Genomic DNA, 14,952 nt, shown 5'->3' on the forward strand with positions numbered 1-14,952 from the left:
TACGCAGTTTCGAGAAAAAAATTCGAATAGGTACTGGAATTTTTAGACGAAATTAAAAAATTTCAAATCATACTAAAAAAATTATATTTAGTTACAGGGGTCAATTGCAAGCATTTTTGGTTAATAGACATACCCTCGAAATCCTACTCAGTTTCTAGAAAAAAATTCGAGAAGGTGTGAAATTTTTCGACGGAAAAAAAAAATTTCAAATCGTTTTGGAAAAATTATTTTCGGTTGCAGGGGTCAGTTATAATCATTTTTGGTCATTACACAAAACCCTGAATTCCTACTCACTTTCTAGAAAAAAATTCGAGATGTGAAATTTTTCGATAAAATTAAAAAATTTCAAATCGTTTTGGAAAAATTATTTTCGGTTGCGGGGGTCAATTACAATAATTTTTGGTGAACAGACATACCCCCGAAATCTTGCGCATTTTCGAGAAAAAAATTCAGTACGAGCGGAACTTTAAACGTTAATAACTATTTAACGAAGCCTCCATCAACAAATTGGTATCCTTGATTTTCGTCTTATTTTGGCCTCTAGAATCCCCCATTAAAATTTTTCCCAGGGGTTGCAGAAGACCCTATATACCCATCGACCGTAATGCTTTTCACATGTATTTTATTTTGCTTATTTTTCTTCTTCTCTGATAAATGGTAGTGCACATATCGCGAGAGTTAAGTTATTCTACCCAGAACATAGTATTTTGTAATCTTCGAGTAAACGTTACGTTCGCCAAGCGCCGTTGGTTGCCCTTCATCGAAGCGTATGGAGAATTTACTACCCGCCATTTTCGACCAATCGAAACCGAAGCTGTCAAGCAGGAAACCGTTTCGTTTGCCGTGGAATTCCTTCATCTAGACAAGCCGTAGAAACAGCTGAAAACAACCTCGACGGTGTTCACGTGCGCGAAGCGGGTTCGATGATCCTCACTTCGGCGTGACCTTCGCGCATCGGAAGCTTAAGGTCAACACTCGCATCGAAACAGGTAGGAGGCGGCTATCTCAGAGGTTCAACGCACGCCTGGTACGTGTAATCTCGTAACCAGTTACGTCTTACACGACCGCGCTACGCAGTCGGAAAATTGTTTCCTGGATTTGGTTTCGCTGCTGCGCGCCGCCACGAGTCGCGCTCGCATCCCCCGTCGGCCATACTTCGAAACGTTACGAATTAGGGTTACTCCAGAGCGTAAAGAAGATGGACAATGCGAATACAACGACGAAAAACATAATTGGATACTTTGGCGAATGACTAAATCGTGAATAAATTGTGAAATTTATTTTTTTATATTTGCAGCGCTTACAAACGCGTGTAAAAATTAAATAATATAAAAATATTGATAAAAATTGCAACGTTCTTTTAATAACACGATAATAGAATCGCACGGAGTCTCGAATAACAAGGTCAAACAGTTTACCATGTTTTCCATTTTTATATCGACCCGGGGTCCTCTAATTGCACGGTTTCCAATAACACAGGACCAACTGACCGCGTTATTCGAGGGTCTGGGTTTATACTATCGAGTACTATTGCAACCTATCGAACCACCTTTTTCTAACGCCTCGTATACAGCGTGACTACGTGCAAAATTTGGGCCGAATCGGTGACCCGAATGTCGCGGGATTCCCTCGTCAGTTTTACGTCATCTTTCGGTCTCTCGATATCTAAAATAAGCCTCCATGGGCTACTTCTTCGTGATAGAACAGCAAAGGTGTCGAATCGTAGAGAACAGACTCTGTGGAGGAGAAACGAACCCACTGAACTAAGAATTTTAACAGACAAGATAAATAAAATTTATCGTACGCCTCGAACAAATTATGAACTTAAATTAGATGTGAAATCGGAAAAAGAAAAAATTTGAAAGCTTCCTTCCTCCCCCATGAAAGAAAAGAAACTTTCTGCACCAACAAATTTGTATTACGTTTATTTTAACTTTAACTTCACTATTTTATTTTCAAATATTTCCATATTTTTATGTTCTGGTATAAACAAATACTTCTCATCGATAATTATCAAAATAGTGATAGTACGAAATAGAGATACGCTAATTCCTCTGGTTTGGACGAGAGTATGCAAAATGGTGGAAAGCAACAATCATCAAAACAATGGCGTTCGCGTGTCCCGAAGGAGCTGCTTGGATAGAGCAGCATTATTTTCCGAATCTAATTCCGTATCCACCACGTAATAGTACGTGTTGGAGTTGGTCCAAGTCAGCCTACACGTTTGATTGATCCCCTCGAACGCGAGTTCATGTGTATTCCTTTCGTTAACCGGGATCACGTGATCCGCGCAGTGACCCTCTATCCGTTACGTCAGATTTGCGCAAGAGGACGCTAGATGGAGCTAGAAAAATTCGTTCGACGAATTAAAAATGGTCAAATATCCCCAATAAAATCATTATTTATTCAAACAGACAGATAACGATTTGTTACGGATGCTAAATAATTATCCCGTGGTAGAAATAGCGTTTCAATTTCCCTATCATTTTTATAATAAGAACGATAAGTGTTAAAAGCTTTCTAGTGGCCCTAATTCGATGGTTCGGGACTGTAATAAATAGATGCTAACAGGATTCCAACCGTCTGGCAATGACAAAAAAGAGGAAAGAGTTGCCAGCTACCGATCTCTAGATACTGTTAATCGATACCAATGTACTGTTAAGCAAAGTAGGTGGAAGGAGAATATCGATATGATTCGTTCGTTTCCTTGGAACGAAGCAACGAGGAACCAGAGGTGTACGGTCGATGGCCCCGGAGTCGTTCAACCCGCGATGATCGACCATAATCGTCCTTGAATCGTGCGTTTCATGAACGAGATAGGTCAAAGATCGGTATGTCGTCGAACACGCCACCGAGTGTGTTATTTCACCTGCCAGACGCTTGCTCGGAAATAAACAAATTTCTATTTGCAGTATATTCAAAAGTCCGGCTATTAGGCTTTCGTCGAATAACAACTCGCGTTTGCGTAGCCTCTGACAACGAAGTATTCTATTTTATTCCATCTCCGTCGCGCCCGATCGCCTATGTTATTTTTTTAGTCCTACATTTTCAGTTGGGACTCGAATCACCGATCTTTTTCCATCCCACACTCAGAAAATTGAGCTACAAGGTCGTGTTATTTCTCGTTGTACTAATAAAACGGAGCTGTATAAAGCAAAAGTCGTCATTTGTTGCGTAAGAAGCAGTTTGGTGGCCGGGAAAGGACAAGAAGCTCCACGGGAGCTTCGATTGCGCGACGATGACCTTGCTGTTGCATAGGTTGATGTAACCTAACGTGTCACATGGCAAGTTAATCTTGCGTGACTAGCGAGTCAAAATTACATACCGTGATCATACAAGGTGTTCGAGCACGGAGATTTGACATTAAAACCGGGGAATGGAATATCGTTAATGCGATGAAACACGAACAAACGAACAGTAGAAGAAAATAGGGGAAGAATTTGATCCAGGGGGCGAAAATAAATTTCTCGAAACGGCAGCATGAAATGAGAGAACAATATTGCCGATTGAGTAGTCGTTTCTGAAGACCCTGAAGTGGATCTCGAAAACGCGGCGATGATGAATGCCCCGCAGCCTCTTCCGTTTCCGTTTAAGTGCCATTTAAGCGTTTCAACGAATCCACGAGTACCGATATAGCGGACCGGTCGAATCCCCCGTCCACCGGCCTAAGAGCTTCTGCAGAATGTTATTTCATCTCGAAATAGACCGAAAGTCTCCCCGATGAACTGTCTCTGCGTGTAGAACAAACTCGATACGCCCTCTTTAATCCCAACCACAGAAGAAACTCTTCGATCCGCCGTCCACTCGAGGCCATCGTTCGTCTTTCGAATCCTGCTGGTGGCTTGGCATTTCGTAAAAGCATTCTCATTGCCCAACGAAACGCTCAGAGACTCGTATTTCGTATCTTAAACGCCCAAGATGTTTATTTGATTTAACTATTTTGCATGGAGGGAACGAGGGGTAAGGTATGATGTATAGTACGGGCCAAAATATAGCGAGGTTATAAACTCGAGTGGGTGTCCAAAGTTGACACGTTTCAGCTCCCGAAACAGATGAATTGACAGAAATACGAGCAGCTAAGGGTCTTAGACCATAGTCCGGGCTGTACGAAGAAATATTTTATTTGGTGTTGCCATTTTTAGAAAGCCATTTTTGAAGGTATAGTAACAGGTAAAGGTCTTACTCGAGTCTTTAATTTCTTAATTTACCTGCTTATAATACAGGGTGTTCGGCCACCCCTGGGAAAAATTTTAATGCGGTGTTCTAGAGGCCAAAATAAGACGAAAATCAAGAATACCAATTTGTTGATAGAGGCTTCGTTAAAAAGTTATTAACAATTAAATTAAAAAGTTTCAAATCATTCTGGAAAAATTATTTTCGGTCGCGGGGGTCAATTATAATCAATTTTGGTCAATAGACATACCCCCGATATCCTATCCATTTTCGAGAAAAAAATTCGAGAAGGTACTGAAATTTTTCGACGAAAAAAAAAAATTTCAAATCGTTTTGAAAAAATTATTTTCGGTTGCGGGGGTCAATTACAATCATTTTTGGTCATTACACATACCCCCGAAATCCTACGCATTTTCAAGAAAAAAATTCAGTACGTTCGGAACTTTAAACGTTAATAACTTCTTAACGAATCCACCATCAACAAATTGGTATTCTTGATTTTTGTCTTATTTTGGCCTCCAGAATGCCCCATTAAAATTTTTCCCAGGAGTGGTCGAACACCCTGTATATGCATCTAGAAAATGAAAAAAGGTAGTGCAGTTACGGACACAGAAAAACATTCAGAAAGGCACCCCCAAGCAAGATGTCATATACTGCCCTAAGTGCCGCAGCAGTAGTCGGTCCCAACCCTCAAGAGTTTAGTTTACTTCGCTATATTTTGGCCCGGACTATAACTGCAAATCAAAGTTAATATTCTGTCGGATGAATAAACCTAACCTTAAAGCAATACAGTAGCGATTCTTAAAATGAACCCCAGACGTAATTCCTCGTAACTGGAGGGGACGAGGGGGCCTTCGAGCCAGTGAAGTGTGAAAGACGATACGCGTTGGGGCGACGACGACGACGATTTGTATAAGGGACAATGCGTTTTTTTCTCATTCTCGCTCGTTGTCCTTTTCTTCGGTTGTCTTCCACGAACGGCGGCGAAAAAACGAGGCAACTCCGAGGCTCAAGGATATCGCTGTCTATAAATAGCCGTCGGTGTCGAATTTCGTCTCGGCTGAAAGATGAACAGGTCATCCCGGGAATCATTACTGTACCGGTAACGGGAACCCAGCTTGCATAGGAAACCAATGATTAATAACGTAAGAAAATATTAGATTGACATTTAGAAGCGTACCGTCGCGTCTTGACCGGTCTGCACAGTAGCAGCGCATCGAAAGGGTTAAGATAAGGATATGCTGTCGTCGTTGCCCGGTTCCGTGACCCCGACAGTCCGTCCACGTCGACGAAGCACAAAGTGCACGTCGGTAGGAACGCAGGGAAGCAGGCACGGAGAAGCTGATCGTCTCCGGGTGTTTCCGTATAGAAGAAAACACGGGCCGAGCGAGAAGGAAGAAGAAGGCCCGGTCGACGCCCCCGGGAGTCGTTCAACCCGTTGCCGGCGGTCGTCGACGATCGGCCTTGAATCACCCGTGCCCGTTTACGGGAGCGGTGCGCACGGGTTCAAGCATCAGACCAAGTCGAGGCTTCCGGTAGGATCCTGGACACGGTGCTCGAGCACCAGTTACCTAGAGGTAAACGATCTCGCCCAGGGAATCTATCGCGCGATACCTCCTCGCGTAAATGTTCTCAGAGACGACGACACGATCGGAGGGAGCCACGTCCATTCGGAAGATCTTAATTTCAACGCGATGGCGCCTCGACTTTGTCCGCGGCCCGTTCGAATGGAACACGTGCCCCGAGATAACGACGTGGAAATGAATGGCAACGAGTGATAATGGCCATTAGCGGGGCTCGCGTGGAGCGGCCCAGGTAACGATAACGTCGACGATCGAAACACTGAATGGGGCAAACTGATCCACGGGATAGTACTTGTGCTCGAAGAATTTACTAATTTTAACCTTTTGGCTGCCGAACACCCGTCGAATTTTTTACAAAATCAAGTTGTTTTTGTCGATTGGTACTCATTTTTGTAACCTTATTCTCACTGTTCGCTACTTTAAAGAAGGATAATAAGATCTTTAGAACGCATGGTTTCTGGGTGCAAACGGGAAGCTCAAAGACTCGTGGATCGACCTAACAGTTATTATTCATGTATCGTCGGCACCGATGGAGACTACCTGGAACCGCTGTCTTTCTGTTTGTCCGATCATAGAGTTCTAATCATAGTTATTAGAACTCGACATACTGAACCTACTAAATGCTATATAATAATAAAGCTCATCCTTTCTTAATAACAGAGGGTTGCATCGTAAGGGTGTGTGTAGTGCAAATGCACTTACAACTGACCTAGCATAATTATTACCTTTCCAAGATTCAATAACAAACAAAACCTGTCGGATCATGGCATGTGACACCGTAATATTCTGACGAGTAAAACGATTCATGATTAATTCAACCTGTCTGCTGACGTCTGAAGTTCGAAAAAGAAAAAAGGACAAAAGAAACGATCTAAAATATAAATTATTCGTATATAATTATACCCATCGACTCTCACCGATCAGAAGTTCACAAGCTACTAGTTAAACAATTTTTTAAATAATATTCTTTCAGATGTTGCTTTTGGTATGGAAGATGACGAATCTATCGATCCAAAACTTTTACACGCAACTATTCGGCCACACCTGGGAAAAATTTTAATAGGGGATTCTAGAGGCCAAAATAAGACGAAAATCAAGAATATCAATTTCTTGATTGAGGCTTCGTTAAAAAGTTATTAACAATTAAATTAAAAAATTTCAAATCGTTCTGGAAAAATTATTTTCGGTTGCGGGGGTCAATTACAATCATTTTTGGTCATTACACATACCCTCGAATTTCTATGCACTTTCGAGAAAAAAATTCCTTACCGAAAATCTAATTAGGTGCCTAAATTTTTCGACGAAAAAACAAAATTTAAAATCGTTCTGGAAAAATTATTTTCGGTTGCGGAGGTCAATTACAATCATTTTTGCTCATTACACATACCCCCGAAATCCTACCCATTTTCGAGAAAAAAATTCGAGAAGGTGTGAAATTTTTTGTCGGAAAAAAAAATTTGAAATCGTTTTGGAAAAATTATTTTCGGTTGCGGGGGTCAATTACAAACACTTTTGGTGATTAGACATACCCCCGAAATCTTGCGCATTTTCGAAAAAAAAATTCAGTGCAGGCGGAACTTTAAACGTTAATAACTTTTTAACGAAGCCTCCATCAACAAATTAGTATTCTTGATTTTCGTCTTAATTTGGCCTCTAGAATCCCCCATTAGAATTTTTCCCAGAGGTGGCCGAACACTCTGTATATCAACTTTCTCCTACCTGTCCCACGAGTCGTCACAGGCTACGGGATAAAGCGTGCGACAACCTGAAAGGGATCTATCCGATGTGGTGGTGAAGTTTTCGAGGGAAAACGAGCTACGTCCATGGTCTGTCATCGTGTCTCTGGATTGTCGCGAGTTACGACAGGATTCCGGCGGCGATGGTGCGCGCGATCGCTGGCACCGAGCTCCGCGCTGCTGACGAAGCGAAATCGGCGTGCATTACGAAAGTTAACTGGAGCACGAATCGACTTTCGATTCGGTGGTAAGAGGCCCCGGGAGCGTGCGCGCGCTGCCCTGAAAACCGAGAGTACTCTCTTTGAGAGAACACCGCGGCCCGGGTTTCTCTTAATATCCCGACCTAACAAGCAGATCGTAATCTTTCCCGCGAATTGCACCTCCTGCGTTGCGTAAACAACGCGGCCAAGGATCTTTTTCAGGCGGCTGGCCATCCTGAGCCGATCAGACGTCGGCTGAGCTTGCCGAGACTCTACCAGTAAGACAATTACTGGTCCACAAACAATTTTTTTGCAAGATATACTCTAGGGAATATACATAGTGGATGATGAAACTCTTGATACATAAAGTCGCGACTCGTCGCAATCGCGTAATAAATAATTATCTCGTGATCTGCTCGACGGGTCCATTTTGTCTGTTTAATAGGCGTTAAAACTGCCAACGTTTAATTCCCAACGACGTCGAGAGGCGGATGGGGGGTAAGGGCGGCCGGGAGAGTCGACGAAAGGTTGAAGGGAGGTGGCGAATTTTCCTGGGAAAGTCGCCCAAACATTTCTACGGCCAAGTCGGAGAATCCGTGAGGGACGAGAGGAGCGAGATATCTAGTTGCAGGTCATTCGCATCGCGAGGGGACGAGCAGTAAAAATAGAACGAGAGCGCCAGGAGCGCGTGCTCTCACGCGCCGCGACGAGGATGATATCGACGAAGACGACGACGACGAAATCGACGACGGGCACGAGGACCGACGTTTTCGTTTGTGTAACTCGTAGGGGCCAGTGACACGCGTCGGGCTCGTAACACTTGCCTCTCGCGCTTCCGCGAAATTATTTTTGAAACTCGCGCTGTTTCCCGCCAAAATTTGCGTCGTTGATGTCCGCGATCTTAGAAACAGGGTACCAACTATCTGCCTGATCTACGAATTCTCGAACTACCATATCTCTAATTTTATGTATTAAAACCGATGCGAATTGTTCAATTGAATCAACTTTGACAAAGTCTCGTCTATGAACGACGCTGCTCGCGATGTTTCGATCTGCAACGATAACGCAAAGCGAATTTTTTCTTGCTTCTCAGTCGTTAAACCGCCGATTAGGTTTTGCGGAAACCGATTCGGAGCTGGTTCAGGGGACAATAGGTGTTACGTACCTGCGTGTAACACCAGTTCTCGGCAACGGGGGTGTTCACTTCCGGTGGTGGAGGGCTTGGTACGCGGCTTACTGCCATACTACTGCTGCTGTGCAAGTTCGAGCTGACCCGCGACGTTTGAGGCGCACAGTCGCTCACCGCAAGTCTGGAACATTCGAATCATGAAAAAGTTAGTTAGAGGTTGTGCCATCCACTGAAACAACGTGCTATCACGCTCCTCGAAAGCGTTTCCAGCGCAACGTTTAAATTCGATCCGTTGCAAAATTATATTTCACTCGACGTCTAGATAAAAATTCCTTCGATTCTTTATAAACGAAGGTCATCCACGGTTGATCGACCCACACGTGAACAAGCGTCTAACGCTCACAGGGAACGGAAGAGAGGGGGAACAGGGGGCCACGACTCGCTCGATGCGAAGAAAAGGGTGGGCGAAGGAGGGATGAGAACAGAGAAAGACGGACATGCGAGTGAACGAAGAGGGAGGAGGGGGGCAAGCGGAGAGGGGAAGAGGAGGAAAGAAAAGAAGCATGAAAGAAGAAGGGTATGCAGGGCACGCGATGGTGCTCACGTGCGCCAAGTACGGAACTACTCGAGCATCATCGAGTCGAGTACATTAGCCCCGCAGGTTCATCGGACCTGCATGCTTCGCTTCTGGCTGTTAAGGAAAACCGTGACTGCTGTCGCTTCTTGTCCTAATCCTTTAACCCTTATCGGCGGAGTCAATCGATATACGTTAACGCGATAAACCATGGAGGGGATGGTTTGACCAAGTCGGTTAGTCCTTCGATTCTTGGACGACCAGAGAGACCCTCGAGCACTTAATCGACCGTTGATTAGCCTGCTGAACGAGCTGGCCGGTGCTGGTCTCCTATGGCAAAGGGTGCACGCACTTTTCATACCTATCTCTCATTCTCTTGTTAAGCCTTTCTACTCGATAACTATATCAACGTTTCGTTTCGTCATCTCTATAATTAAATGCAGAATTATTTACGATTGTGTTATTTGTCTTCTCACGTTTAATGCCAAACGTAGTACTACGTGAGACATAAGTTGTTCAACGTAGTACTACGTGAGACATGTGTCGCTCAACGTAGTACTACGTGAGATATGCGTTGTCGAACGTAGTACTACGTGAGTGCCATTCTACTTGATAACTATATGAACATTTTCTTTCATCGTATAATTAAATGCACAATTATTTGAGGTTATGTTTTTTGCATTAGAATGGGGCATTTATTATACACGAGTATTTACATACTACAATTTAATGGTAAGAGCAAGCAGTTGTCGAATACTTTGGGACCCGAACGAACGAAATATAATAAATAAAAAATAGGACGTCGGTCTTTTTTCACACAATGAGCTCGATTCCCGTACCCTTCGAAACGTCGTGACGATCGTACGCCGTTGACAAAAGTGTTTGTGAGTGCTTATGACACCGGATGGGTTAATACCAGTGTTTATCCCCTTCCAAAGGATAACACTTCCGTTTACATATGCCGTTTGCGTTACACATACCTTCTAAGACAATGAGGTATAGAGGTGCACTACATACGGTTAAGTTGCGGTTCGAGCGATCAAACGGAAAAAATATATTTCACGCGCGTACACGGTCAACCACGATACTTGAATATAAGTCCGTTTCGATAAGGAATTCGAGGAAGCTTAATTCTAGGTTTAATTACAAATAATTCTCTTCGACATATTGTGATAATATGGGATCTTGGTATAATATAGAATTCACATTAATAGAGAAATTATAAAAATTATTGTACGTTATATTAAGTTCCTTTCAACGTAGAGCTATATAGATAGTTTGCATGGTGTAGGAAATTTGTAATTATTTAAATCTTTGATCGTAGGTATATTTACTACTTCGATTTACGATAAGATAGAGATCTCCATTTCCGCGAGATAAATCGAGCCTCCCCTTTCACTTCCCAACGCACAGCAAGCAGCAAGAGCAGACGGTCAGATAAGAGAAATCACGAGATTATGTTGCTCTTGCCGGGCAAACGCGGCGAAATGAAAGAAAAAATGGGAAAAAAAATTTTATCCAGCCTGGTGAAAGACAATCTGAGAAAGTAAATACTTTTTCCCCCCGGAGTGGTGCACTGATAGACAAATGAGGAAACTTTCGCGGCAAGCGAATTGCTTTTACCCGTTTCGCCTTTTCGTTACCTCGCAAATTTAACGCGTTATAGAGCCAGTTTTCGAAGAAACTTTCTAACAATCTCGCTTGACACACGAATTTATTTCAGCGAATCGCCTGTTTATCATCTAACCTAAAAACCAACCTGATCCCACGGACGCCTGAAACCGGTGACTTTAAAGGGCAACGTGTACGCGTCACTTTCTCCTAAATCTAGACCACCCGTAAAATTGCACGATAAACCCTACCCGAATGCGATACACATTCATTAAATCTCTTGTACGTCAGCGTATTAACGGGCGCCATTTACGCAAGCTCCCTCCTCCTCCTCTCTCCCGGTTCACGTTGAGTGCTCTAACTTTCACTTACACGTTACTCCCACGTCGTCTCTGCGCTAGATACAGTCGGTACACCGTCGAGCATACGGAGAAGAGTCGCTATACGGGACGCAGCAGGTCTCCAGCGACATTTTGCCAAGAGAAAGATAAACGGTTCTATCGTGATTCCACGTTCGAGTCGAGGTGAATGTAACGCGAGCAGTTTTGTGGGAAACGAAAGACCCAGGGATCTCGCGGTGCACGCGAACTGCTTTTACTGCACATGCGCGGCACGAGCACACTATTTACCCAACCACTAACCTAAAAGCGCACTGTCGAGTCGACTTAAAAATGATTAATCCTTCAGAGATTGTTCTTTTTAAAATATGGAGAATTAAAATAATTCCAGATTGCATAGATTCTAGATTAAGAGAAAAATGGTACACGCAATATGGCTCCAAGTCAAACAAGACGAGTGAAATTTTACGATCTTACTTTTCACACTTACGCTTATTCTTCTTTCAAGGTTGAATGTACGTCATTCCGGTCTTACTATACATGGTCACTCTAACATTGACAAAAAAATTATTAGGATATGGTTAATCACCTCGAAGATATTAATAACAGATACAGGGTGTTCGGCAATCTTGGGAAAAATTTTAATGGGGGATTCTAGAGATCAAAATAAGACGAAAATCAAGAATACGAATTTGTTGATGGAGGCTTCGTTAAAAAGTTATTAACAATTAAATTCAAAAATTTCAAATCGTTTTGGAAAAATTATCTCCGGTTGCAGGGGTCGATTACAGTCATTTTTGCTCATTACACATACCACCGAAATCCTATCCATTTTCGAGAAAAAAATTCGAGAATGTGTGAAATTTTTCGACGGAAAGAAAAATTTCAAATCGTTTTGGAAAAATTATTTTCGGTTGCGGGGGTTAATTACAATCACTTTTGGTCATTACACATACCACCGAAATCCTATCCATTTTCGAGAAAAAAATTCGAGAAGGTACTGAAATTTTTCGACGAAAAAGAAAAATTTCAAATCGTTTTAGAAAAATTATTTTCGGTTGCGGGGGTTAATTACAAACACTTTTGGTGAATAGACATAACCCCGAAATCCTATCCACTTTCGAGAAAAAAATTCGAGGAGGTACTGAAATTTTTCGACGAAAAAAAAAAATTTCAAATCGTTTTGGAAAAATTATTTTCTGTTGCGGGGGTTAATTACAATCATTTTTGGTCATTACACATACCCCCGAAATTCTATCCATTTTCGAGAAAAAAATTCGAGAAGGTACTGAAATCTTTCGACGAAAACAAAAAATTTCAAATCGTTTTGAAAAAATTATTTTCGGTTGCGGGGGTCAATTATAATCATTTTTGGTGAATAGACATACCCCCGAAATCCTACGCATTTTCAAGAAAAAAATTCAGTACGTTCGGAACTTTAAACTTTAATAACTTTTTAACGAAGTCTCCATCAACAAATTGGTATCCTTGATTTTCGTCTTATTTTGGCCTCTAGAATCCCCCATTAAAATTTTTCCCAGGGGTGGCCGAACACCCTGTATACTTTTGAGGTTAGGTTCACGAAAGCAGCGTTTCCATTTGGAAATCTTGACAGCTGAATAATGTCATTGTAACGATAAATTATATGGTATTACCGGAGAGTAGTTAAAGTTTTTTTATTTCATCTTTTGATCTTACTTGTTACCCTCCAGCAATACCGAAGAGCAGAACGTAATTACTTAGTTACGACACAACTTATATAAATATCATACAGACACATTTTTGAGGTTAGATTTAAAAGCAGCCTTTGGCTATTACACGTCTATGTACATTTATGTAATTACTTTGCTCCGACAGGTATACTTTCTTCTAATTTACGTAATAAAATCGCGATGATCATTTTTTCATCTTTAAATGCTGCGCTAATAAGATTTACCGATAAAATTTGTATTCCGAATAAAAATGTTTATAACCTAGCCGTTGACGCGACTCGAGATAAAAAATAACAATGATAAACGAACGATACGGAGAGCATGTTAAATTTTCATCAATAAATATTAAATGAAATTGAATATTCGAGCAGTTTTTAGTTCAATGTTATTCCATTAAAATATTATTCAGTCGTGAAACAGTGCAGCAATTAAATGAAATTTACATGGCAGCGTTTCCTTGGAAGTAGGTTTGTAATACATGTTTGGTCGTTTTAACGGGGCCAGTTAGCAGCGAGTTCAACCTCGAAACAGTGATTTTGTCAATCGGGGCATCTGGATTTCGAATCTGTTGAATGGCGGAGGCGTGGGCCAGACCGGTGAGCCCAAGGGGAAAGTAGAACAGAGAGCTCCGACGAGCTCACCGGTGAAAACGAGGAAGTTAGGTGAAAACCGCCTGTACTAAGTCGAAACAACGCAATTACAGCGAATATACCGTGTTCCTGGAAACATATTCGAATGAATTTCCCTGAAACGCTGGACGCGTACTAATCTTCCCTAACCACAGTAATTTTTAGGTTATGTAGAACACGCTATCAGTTGCCCCCTAAAATCGATTCGATACTATACAAATAAACGCGTCACATTCTTCGCGAACCCCGTGAAATTCAGTGAAATTAATTTTTCAAAAGAAAATCTACAGTTTTTAGATCTTTGAATTGTTGAAAGGACACGATCTATGTGAACTCGCTTCTTTCACGTTAAACGAATAAATAAATTTTTTCAACCGCGCGGAAACATCGTTTGAATATTCAACGATCATTTCTTGCGTCAGTTTTTTACCGACCTTCGTTTTAAATTCATATTTTAAATTCGTATGCTCGTTAGCGGCGACAGGTGCCAGGATCCTTTCGTTCGGAATTCGAGAAACAAAATTCACTTTTCAACTGAAATTGTGTCACGGATACATTCGGATTATTATTCCTAGTACAACATTTTAGAACGTATCGATTATCGTAACGAATTACATTCGAAATGTTATTTTTTGATAGAATAAAAAAAACGTGCTCCTTTAACACCGAAAATAAGTACACTCACGTGTGAGATTTTACGAGCCAGGAGAACAGGTTTTCCGGTGTTTATCATCGAGATTCCCAACACGTTTCGAGTCGACCCGTGCATTCGAAAACGCAGACAGTAGTGATCGTTATTTGCACAGAATTACTCCTTTACGTAATACGTGCCACAGCTCCATCTAAATTGTATTGTTTATCGCGATGTTCGCCTTGGCAATACAGGTATAGACAAAGAAAAAATTATCTGGGATTTATTAATAATACAAAACAACAATTCAGTTTAGCATATTATTAGAACAACAATTTTCTATAAATTATACGTTGAAGAGAATCGCCATACTAGGTCGACAAATGTTAACTGGTTGTCCAATGCGAGTTTATTGTTTCGATCATCTGCATCTTGTCATCGGAAGCTCGCGGTTTTATCTGGTTTTGAACCGAGGAGAAACGAGGACATGGAAGATGCGAAGAAACCCGAGATCGTCGACAGAAATCGGAAACCGGACGAGGTCGCTATCGCTGGAAAAGTTGCAGAAATTCACGATGACACCGAACGAGAACATCCAATCGAAAATATCAACGAAAACGCGACAAATCAAACAAA

At 41.8% G+C, this 14,952-nt stretch overlaps 1 protein-coding gene across 11 annotated transcripts in view; it reads right to left on the reverse strand.

Moving 5' to 3' along the window:
* Positions 1–14,952, reverse strand: part of Rdx (BTB/POZ and MATH domain-containing protein rdx) — a 131,844-nt gene that overhangs the window by 10,475 nt on the left and 106,417 nt on the right. For all 11 annotated transcript variants that reach the window (XM_076775509.1, XM_076775507.1, XM_076775505.1 and 8 more), the window contains one exon: positions 8,858–9,002. In XM_076775509.1, coding sequence (XP_076631624.1) covers positions 8,858–8,935 — 78 coding nt within the window. In that variant the 5' untranslated portion in view covers positions 8,936–9,002. The remainder of the gene's footprint in view (positions 1–8,857; positions 9,003–14,952) is intronic.

This window comes from Colletes latitarsis, chromosome 10 (assembly GCF_051014445.1).
Source record: "Colletes latitarsis isolate SP2378_abdomen chromosome 10, iyColLati1, whole genome shotgun sequence".
In the NCBI taxonomy this organism is placed as follows: Eukaryota; Metazoa; Arthropoda; class Insecta; order Hymenoptera; family Colletidae; genus Colletes; species Colletes latitarsis.